This window comes from Pagrus pagrus, assembly GCF_965226575.1.
Source record: "Pagrus pagrus genome assembly, chromosome: 18".
NCBI lineage: Eukaryota > Metazoa > Chordata > Actinopteri > Spariformes > Sparidae > Pagrus > Pagrus pagrus.
The window spans coordinates 3366207-3376305 of NC_140202.1; the positions used below are offsets into that span (position 1 = coordinate 3366207).

Sequence of the window (10099 nt, forward strand, 5' to 3'; positions counted from 1 at the left end):
AAAACACAAAAGGCTGAGGGTGAAAAAAATCTTTGTTCCAGAGACAGCTTGCTGCATTCGGGGAGTCATTATGCAAAGAGAAACCAGGAGCAATTGTCCTCCACCTCGGAACAGCTTCACTGATGGTGTGTTGAAGCCGAGAGAGCAATATGACCAAGTGTGTGCCAGGGTCATATAAAAGCACAGGCTGTAAGTTTCTATTCATCTCAGTATTCATCATCTGGCAGCTTTAGTTCCCGTGAGGGGAACTTATCAACAGGATCTTTGCAGCTTTCTCTAACACTGTCAGAGCTCAAACACAACACTGCTCCCAAAGTTATATGCAGCCTTGATGCAAATGAATAGGAAGTGTCTCCGAAAGATGAAATGAAAGGGAGGACGATAGGCTTTGGTTAAATAATGTGGAGTCAAAGTACTCAGAAATCTTGACCCTCGAATTTATGAACTTTTAGTCTGGTAATATAAATTACACTTTCCAGTCCAGTGACCAAGAAAAGCAGCAGCCTAGTACAATATAAGTTCATAATGCTATATAAATATTCTGAAAGGAAACTATAATTGACCCTGGTGCTAAACTACAAGATTATTATGTATTTGTCTAGTTCCTTTCATCCTCAAATCACAGTGTGGTGCATTATTATTTTCTTTTTATTTTCTATTTATCTTTATGCATATTTGTCAGATTTTTTTCTGTACTTGTTGCATCTTGAGCAGTTGTAACAAGTGAATTTCCCCATTGTGGGATAAATAAAGCCTATCTAATCTAATCATGTTGAGCTTTTGCTTGCCAACATAGTTCTGTTGTCGTGTTATATCACTATTTAATTTGTTGGAAAGAAAACATGATTTATTCAATAAATGAAAAACAATCTTCAGTGCAGCTTCGTTTCAATGCATGATTCTATCAGAAGGCACAAACAGAAAATATACGCAGCCCAGTGCTCAGTCACAGGTGCTGGATAGGGAATGGTTTCACTTTCAGGCTCTTTATCAGCCTGAAACAAGGTGCAGACATTATCGTAATCCACTTTTAATAATGTCTGGAGAACCTCTTTGCATGTGTAAAATGATGTAAAACGAGTCTGAGTTTGGCATCTTCTGGTTTAAAAGAGTTTTGACATTGTTTATGTGGCATGAGACATAATGAAGTGATGTGCTGTTAGGTTACTACTGATTGTAAATTGTTGGCTATTTTAATGTTGAATACTCCACCAAAGAAACCCAAGAACTGTATCCTCATCTCCCTGTGACATTTTATAACAAACCATTTCCAGCTTCACACAAATCTGGTATTTTAGAAAGAGTGTTCTTAAAGGTCTGTACTATAATTACCACTGCCCAGTGGACTTAGAGATCACAATTATTGCTTCTCCCTCAACAATTAGGTGACCCTTGTATGCACCTTTCCTCTAGAAACAGTGACAGTGATTTAACTGGTCGTTGTTAAAGGGCACTTTGCTCTGTCTCTTCATGGATTTATTCTGCATAAAGCCCTCAGAAAGCTTTTGCTTACCACATTTGGCAATTCTGAAATATGCCAAAGAAACAGAATCACAGTTAATGTGTTTTGAAATGATAGAACAAGCATTTCCTGCTTGCACCTCCAAATGGAAAAAATAATACCTGCCTCTCATTAGCACATGCAAAATAATGCTAGTCAAAAGAGACCTCAAAGCATTATACAGTACACATGAAGAGTGGTTTATTTGTAACAGAGTACTACTGAGCTTATGAATACAGAAAAATGTCTTTTGAGTCTCTGTAGCAGCAAACCATGTCAGGTTGTGTTGGATTCCAATGAAGACATAACAGAAAAGTTGCCGAGCGAACCAGAAAAACAAAAAACAAAAACAACAGCATTTAATTGGCAGGGTCTAAAGAAAAATGCTGTTGAGTGCAATATGAGAATTGCAGTAGGGACTAAAAATCAGTGTATCTCTGCCTCTGTTCCATCAATTTTGAACACTTTTTAATGCCCCTTGCAAGTACCCCAAGATAATGTAAGTGCCCTGAAGCACTTTTAGTATTAGTTAAAGCTATGGTCTACGATTTGAAAGATGTGTTATTATTATTAACATCATTTAGATGGTGGTTATGACCCAATAGTACCACCTACACAATGTGAAGAGTAAAAGGAACCAAATAAATCCATTCTCTTTATTTATTTCTCCATAACAACCTCTCGCCCGGTCACTACTCAACTGTTTTGCTAACCCTCCTCCCGGTCTTGTCCGTTTGTTTTCAACGAAGCCTTTGCTAAATCAATATGATGGATTATCATAAACGCGTAACCATGTGTGTATTTGTGTCTCTTATCTGTCATAAACAAGAGATTACGGTTTACGGGCACGTTTGTGTCGCGGTCTGGTGCTACTCAGACAACAGCTGGGACACAGCTGGTCCGAGACTCATGAAGGTTTATTTTTCAGCCACAATGTGGAAGCGATCGTTGTGATTAAAGCTGACGGCAGCATCTGTTAGTCTCTTGGCCCTCAATAACTTTTAGAAGTGGCTAACTTAGCTGTTGATAAATAGTAACTTATTACGTAGCTGTAACGTAACGTAGCTGTAACATGCTAATGACGTTACGCTAGCTTGGCTGTGGAGCTTAGCTGTGGACATTGTAATGACTTACAAGATTTACGTGAGTTTCAACGTGCATTGTAATAACTTTACCTGTGAATCCGACATCGTTACTCCGCATTCAAAGCTGGGCTGTATTTGGTTTCTGCCGGCCGGCTTGTTGCTCTTGTTGCTTGTTGCGGGAGGGGGTGTGTCGCGGGGCTCCGAGGGGAGAGCGATACGAGCTCGGAGGGGAGGGATTAAGGAGCACAGAGGGGAGGGGTGTGTGTGTGGGGGGGGATGCTTTTTTCAAACCTTTCTCAGATCATAGACCAGAGCTTTAAACAAGTAACTAATTAGTTAATTAATTGATGAAATTGATAATAGGAGATATGGTTGTAGGAGGTTTTTTTTATTAATAAATAAATTGTAAAAATGAAACATGAAACAGAAAAAATAACAATGATAACAACTTGAAAAAGTTGAGATTGGCCTTAGCTTGACAACAGATGGAGCAATACTGCTCCATAACACATTGTGGACTATTTTCTAAACCAATAACAATTGAGAAAGCCACTTTTGCCCATTTAGTCACCAAGAAACTACACAGTATAATAAATATGTAACCTCTGAACTGAATGTTCTACATTCATAAATCAGGAGTAATGTTATGAAGTCAGGTGCAGGGAGAGTTCCATAAATTGTAAACACGAAATAATATGCATTTCTCCCTGAGAAAAATATAATGCACAAACAAAATTCAGCAGCGTGCTTATGCACAGACAATATATGTAAAAGTATGAATACAAAGATGCACATCCACTCCAATAAATAAAAACGTTTTTCCCCACACTTGATTATAAACATTGTGGAGGTGTGTTACTGTGGCAGAGTGGGTAGAATTAGCTCTACCTCGCTGCCCAGTGGAATAAACATCACTATGTTAAATCCTTGGTAAGGCCTCCTAATCCATAATCCCACTGGTCCTCCATTGGCCCCTTTAGTCCCTGTGCAAAGCCTGTCCAACAACACACAGGTCCGGGTGTGACGCAGAGCGTGGTGTAGCTCTGAGGTCTGATTGGCTACCCCATAATTCATCATCCCTGGTTGGTTCGTCATCCAGCCTGTAGAAGTGAATGAAGAATGGTGTAATTAGCAATTAGGGAAGTGGGCCAGGTGGGTTTGTGTCAGGTATAAACAGGAAAGGGGCCATAGGCATGTAAAGTGGCTGATGTAAGAGTTCACTCAGTTTCTCTATAAGAAAGCATGCAAGGCCAGACAGGTGCAAACCACCCTGAAATTACACTTTCACTTTTAATTTTTGAGACTATTGTGATAAAAATAGCCCTCGTTAAACTCAACATTTAAATTTAATGAAGCATTCAATACAGAAATAGCAAGAAAAATACATATTAGAAAGAGTAAAACATAATTTGAATACTGTTATACTTTCAAGCTGATGTCCCCAAATGTCAAATATTGGTTTTTTTTATCCCCGAAGTACTCTAGTAATCTTGTGAGCATGTCATCTTTAAGTCTAAGTTGGGCTAGCATAATAGATCATTGAATGGAGCACTGTCAAATAAATAAATAGATACTTAAACAAGATACTGTGTTTGAGGTAACTACATATGATTATTTCAGACACAGTTATGTCTTAGTAGACATAGTCATGTTGTGAAGTCTTTCAAAGCTTATTGCAGTAGAGGTTGATAATAATGTTTATTAAGAATTAAATATGTCTGCTTTGGTAATTCTTACATAAATAAATGTATGACTAAAAACCTAAACAGTATTTGCATCAGCTATGTTAAAGGTAAGTCAGTGATCTTACAGTTGGCAAAACATATTTAAATCCCTCACTTTCCTTCAAATTCAGAAATGATCCTGGTAATTTTCTTAGAAAAGGAGCTGGATATTTCCTGGAATGAGTTGCTGTAATTTAGGAGATAAATTGGTACAGTTGATAGCTAATCCATGCTAACAAAAAAACAGATAGACATATAAACACCTGGCTAACCTGGTATTCGTTCCAGCTAAAATAGGTGTCTCCAGAGTCACATTTTGCCATTATGATGCACACGCACACACTCACAAGGATAAAACTTTACCAGCCAATGCTGGTTGGGGCTGGTAATTAAATAATTTTTTTGAGAATTTGAGAACCCCTGCATACCAAAATGTCAGCATATCATCAAAACATTAAAAGGAATTTGGTATTAAATTTAAGTACCTGTAAGATAAACCTTTACCGAATATTGAATTGTAAGCCATATTTAAGGATTTAAGATGTGTAACATAGAAACATGTTAAACACTTACCCCTTTGAATATATTGCTGGCTCACTTCCACAAGTCTCAGCTACTGAAATGCTAGTTGATGTTGGTGGAAGACTTAGACTTGGCCTTCGGTCTGAATGGCTACGTCGGATGAAGGGTCGAGGTCCTTGAAAAGATACAGGAAACCTCCCACGACTCCCCCAAGACCGTGAGAGAAAAGAGACCCCTGTTGACGTCCAAGCTTGAGGGGGTCGGGGAACTGGACAAGGTTGGGCCTCAAACAGGGATGGAGATGCTGGGCAGAAGACTGAACGTGCATTAGTAATCGTCCGAGCACTAGATGATTCTTCACTACTGTTCTCCCTTGACCATCTTTGCACTTTTGGAGAGGCTGGTGGAGACGGTGCTTTGAAAGGGTAGGAGGAGGATGGATTTGAGTTAAAAATATTCTGCTTTGCAACAGGTGGACTGGGGAGTCTCCTCTGAACTGCTGGCGGTGTGGGGACTTTCCTGGTAACAGGGGGACTAGCTGAAGAGGTCGGAGAAGGTTGCCTTTTGAAGTTGTGGGGACTGGGAAGTCTTCGATGTAGACTGCTGTGTGGTGGTGTAGAAGGTGTGGATGGTAACATCCGTCCTCTTGACGTGGGTGGGGTGGCAGGGGGTTGACTGCTAACTTTTGAAGGAGGCACTGTCGACAGTGTAGTGTTAGGTCCAGGCACTGAAAGGTTACCACCATCTTGAGTATCAGCTGATTCTTCTCGACTGGCAGATGGATTTGTTGCTACATAACTTTTTAACGATTTCTCTGAGTCTGAAGAGTGTTTTAAGTGTATGATCTTTCTGGCTTGCTGGTTCAAGGAATCATTTTCCTCTCCTAGGTCTACCTCCAGTTGAACACCTGATGCACTGGCTTTTGAGCGAGCAGATGGGTCTTTTTGATCAGCTTTAGCAAGGGAAATAACCTTGGATGTCTGCGGGAGGCCTCCTTTACTTGGCAGCACTGTCACTGACTGAACTGAGGCCCTCAGTCGTTGTGATAATGCAGCCCTTTTTAATACAGGTGATTTTCCGACTTTTGTAGCCCCTTCATCTGCTACACTATTTGAAAGTCTCTGGGCACTTTCAAAGGAATTGTCCATTAATACTTCCGGAGGAGGCGGAGGAAGACTATCTAGATCAAAAAAATCATTTTTCTCCAATGAAGAGGATCCAAGTCTACAACTGGTTAACCCAGCACTAAGCACAGCTTCTACATTTCCTAAGCCAGGTAACACAGGCACACCACACTTTTGTACTCCTCTCAGAGGCCCCAGAACTTTAGGATCATCTAGATCCTCTATTCCCTGACTGAAGGTGTCAATCAGTTTTTTGACCGAGTTCCGCCCTCTATAAAGGCCCGAAGACGGTCGTGGTGATAAAGGAGGGCTCGGGGGTGGGGTGGCTTTAATAGGACCCTTGGATGTGTTCATGCTCTTTGATTTATCTTCTTCAACATCACTGGTTACAGCCTGTTTTTTGTCTTTAAGTGGTTGGGGATTGCTGTTCTTGCCTGATGAAGGATGTTTGCGATTTATTGCTGGAGACTGTGCTGGTGACGTTACTTGATTTTGTTTAGGTGGTGCAGTCCTTATGTTTCCACCTGCCTTGGTTTTACTCATCCTCTGCAACCTCTGGTTTAAATCCTTCTGGGTTCTGTCTAGTTCAAGCAGAGTAGGATCTTCACCTTTGCTCCGGAGGGATTCTGCTGACCGGGAACGGCGTTCCATAACCACTGGGGTCTTTTTTGCCACTGCCTTCCGAATAGTTGCTGCTGTTTGAGGCCTCCTTGGTGATCGTTCCTCCTCATCTGTCCACTGGCGCCTACTGGTTTTTGGACTGCCAGCTACCTTTATTTTGGCACTAGAGTTCTGTGATTGGACAAACTGTATCCTACCACTTATAGCATTTTTCATTTTGAGAGTCATTTCTACATTTTTAGGATTCTCTATGCGTTTTGGGGGTAGGCGGTGTGGGCGTTGTTCACTGTCAGGTGAAGAATTTGATCGTTTTATAAACCCTACTCGCACAGCTCCCATGCCTCTATCCACCTCCTCATCCTCATCATTGTGATCGTCTTCCCCATCATCTAAGGAGACTGATCCTAGTACTGAGTCTCTTTGGTCATTAGCCATTATGGTACATGTAGAACCTAATGAGTTGAGTGAGGTGAGAGAGACACTTGGACTTATTTTTCTTCTAAGCTTTTGCCTTGACACTCCTTGCCTTATGTTCATGGAGGTGTATCCCATAGGACTGACAGGAGTAGTTCTATTGGTCCCACTAGACTCACAACTCTCTCGTCTATGGCGTCTTTCAGATCCAGCAAGAGATTCATTCTCAGCCCCAATACCACTGTCCTCACTAAAGAGAGCAGAATCCTCAGGCCCTGGCTTGCGCAGAGAGGCGAGCTCAATGCGAGATAAGAGTTGCATTAGCCTAGTCTCTACTGCACGTTTGACTTTTAGTTTCTCCTCTAAAACTTCTGAGACAGAGGCAAAGTACTCCACTGCCTCTTCTAAAGCAGAGTCCCCAATTCCACCAACAGTCTGACTCACATTTCGCATTCTCTGTGTGGTGTACTGAAGCAGCTGCTGCAACAAATCTGGAGGGGGCTCAACATTAGCACAGCCAGACTTCAGAGGTGTGGAAGATGATAGGTTTTTCATTTGACTTGGCCAAGCGAGATGCTCTCCATTTTCTTTTAGAACTTTTTCTCCCTCATCTGCAATCTCTTCCAGTCCATGAATTATTTCCTCATAGCGTAGAGCCATAAACGCAACCATAGGCTGCACAGAAACCTGTGTTTGGGTTGCTTGTTCCAAAAGTCCAAGTAGGATGTCATATTTTGTTATGCTGGGATTCAAAAAGGCATAAGCAGCTTGGTGAGCTTTTACCAAAGGTTCTGGGAAATCCACTTTCTGTTCTGTAGCTGGTTTTTCGTTGTCCTTGTCTTTCTTTTTTAGCATTTTAATACCCCTTGTATTTTTCTTAGGTTTCCTGCTAGGCTTTTTTTCCGTCACATCCTGCTTGTCAATGTTTTTCTCTTTCCTCTGTGAAACTGTGTTGTTGTCCTTTCCTTGACTTCCCAATTTATCCGTGTTTACCACTTCAGGAGCTAGCTCAGACACAGATCTCTTTTTTTGTGGTGACATATGAGCCTCTCTCTGAAATACCTGGGTTTGTCCAACTGCCTTCCTCTCGTTTGTATCCCCATCTGTCCTTCCAGTTGAATTACAGTTCTCTCCATTATCAAAGTGGGAATCTCTGGGGCTTTCTTGAGGTGCAGGGGGCAGCATTCTCCCCTTCCTCATGGGACCCAAAGTCCCAAAATTGTTACCTTTGGATGGTGAGCAGCCCATTTCCGATGTTTTCAAATACAAGCAGATTTTTCTCTCTTCTTAGAGACACCAGCACAGCATTGCAGAGAATTATGCAAAGAATAGCCAAGGTCCTTAGCCACCTGCTGTATCTGTCATTTTCAGATGGCTGAGGTTGTTGAGTCTGATAAGATCCCTTCCAACGATGATGCAACCAAAACAAAATATCGATAAATCCATTTTACAAATCCCTCCCACCTGTCAATGATAGGCAAAATAAATCCACAGATTGATGGTCATTTCAACAAATATTTCGTTGGATCCTGCTCTGAAACACATCCTTCTGTACCTTTCGAAGGACAAGCAGCTGAGAGGATTAGTGAGGCTTTCAGTGAACTTCTCAGCATGCACATATGTCACGTTAAAGCATACAAAACTCACCTACTCGTAAGACCATAAGCTCATTTGGGTAATGCGGGCTGGCCTCAGGTGGCTTTTTATAGCCTGCAAAACAATATCTCCCTAATTAGCCCCGTACAGCCATTTCCATTGTCAAACAAAACAAACAAAAGAAAAAGTTTACAAAAAACAGTCAACAGTTTAAAAAAAGGTTAAAGTGTTTCTTTTTAACTGTATTATTTGTAGTTGCAGTTGTATACAGATAACACACACTCATAGTTTTATATCAACTATTATTCCTGTATCAGCAATATGATACAGAACATTTTAATAAGCACCAAAAATGTTTCCATTACACATAACATCTAAAAACAGGCCTTTACCTTTGTCATACAGTTTTAAGTTATTTTGGCACTTTGCTGATCTTCTTTAAACCTCTATATCTAGCATCAGTTCACTGGAACAGTGAGGCAAGCTTTAAAATAACTTGAACTACCTCTGACCTGCTGTAATAAAAGATCAGTCTTTCCTATCAGGCTTTTCCTTTTAATTTTGCTGAGAAAATAACAATGCACCCTAATGAAAAGAAATTAACTATATACTATATTAACTAAAATGATTTGCAGGTGGAAACATTTAAAATCCCTCCATTTGTTTACTCTTTGAAGACTTAATTCATATGTCAGCCCTGTCACACATGTTGTAGCCTATAAATTAGTACAAACTGAATCTGTTTAGTATGACAGAGGCCTCAGTGTACCTTTGACTTTTGCCTCACTCCTGGGTTCAGATCATAGCATGACTACAAGTCCAAAAATTACTTTTAGCCTTATCTATGCCCTCTACAAACCATTTTTGTCAGCATGTACTCATTTAAACTACGGTAATTGTTTTGCAATTGCATTCCTTTGTCTATAATGTTTATTTTGTTTCTGTCTCTGTAGTCTCTGAATTTAATGCATTATTGTTTTAATAATTGAAAGAACTAGCTGGTTTAAGCCTAACTTTACCAATCTGTATCAGACAGCTCCTTTACACATCAAATATTCACAATCACCTGGGTTGTCTGGCTTATTATTCTATGCAATATAGCCTTAAAAGTTAGGTTACTGAAAATAACATAAATAAATGTAGCCTAGACTATGAAGTCAAACATAACTGGTAGTGAAAATATGATTCTTTTTATTTTGGCCTATTCTTTACTGGGTTTTATCTTATATCCTCATGTAGCACCCCATTGCCACAGACCACAAGTTCCAACGCCCTTTATGGCAGATATAGACAACAGCAGCGTAGGATTGCAAATGTCAATCTTTTATTCAGAAAAGGCGGCTCAAAGCAAAAAGAGACAGGTCGGTTCCCATTTTCCTTCACCCAGTACAAGTGGGACTGACACAAAAAAAAGAATAATACTTAAATCAAAACAGCAAACAAAAATAAATATCACCAAGGCAGTGGCTCACTAACTGCAAACCAAACCAAACCAAACATAATTAATCCCAT

The 10099-nt window shown here is 40.3% G+C and overlaps 1 protein-coding gene across 1 annotated transcript; it reads right to left on the bottom strand.

The window, feature by feature from the left end:
* Positions 1-3147: 3147 nt before the first annotated feature.
* pcare1 (photoreceptor cilium actin regulator 1) lies at positions 3148-8239 on the bottom strand (the record flags this gene model as incomplete). Its single annotated transcript, XM_084381598.1, has 2 exons — positions 3148-3686; positions 4884-8239. 2 exons carry the CDS (start codon positions 8237-8239, stop codon positions 3563-3565), a joined length of 3480 nt encoding a protein of 1159 aa, XP_084237724.1. The 3' UTR covers positions 3148-3562.
* Positions 8240-10099: the final 1860 nt, after the last annotated feature.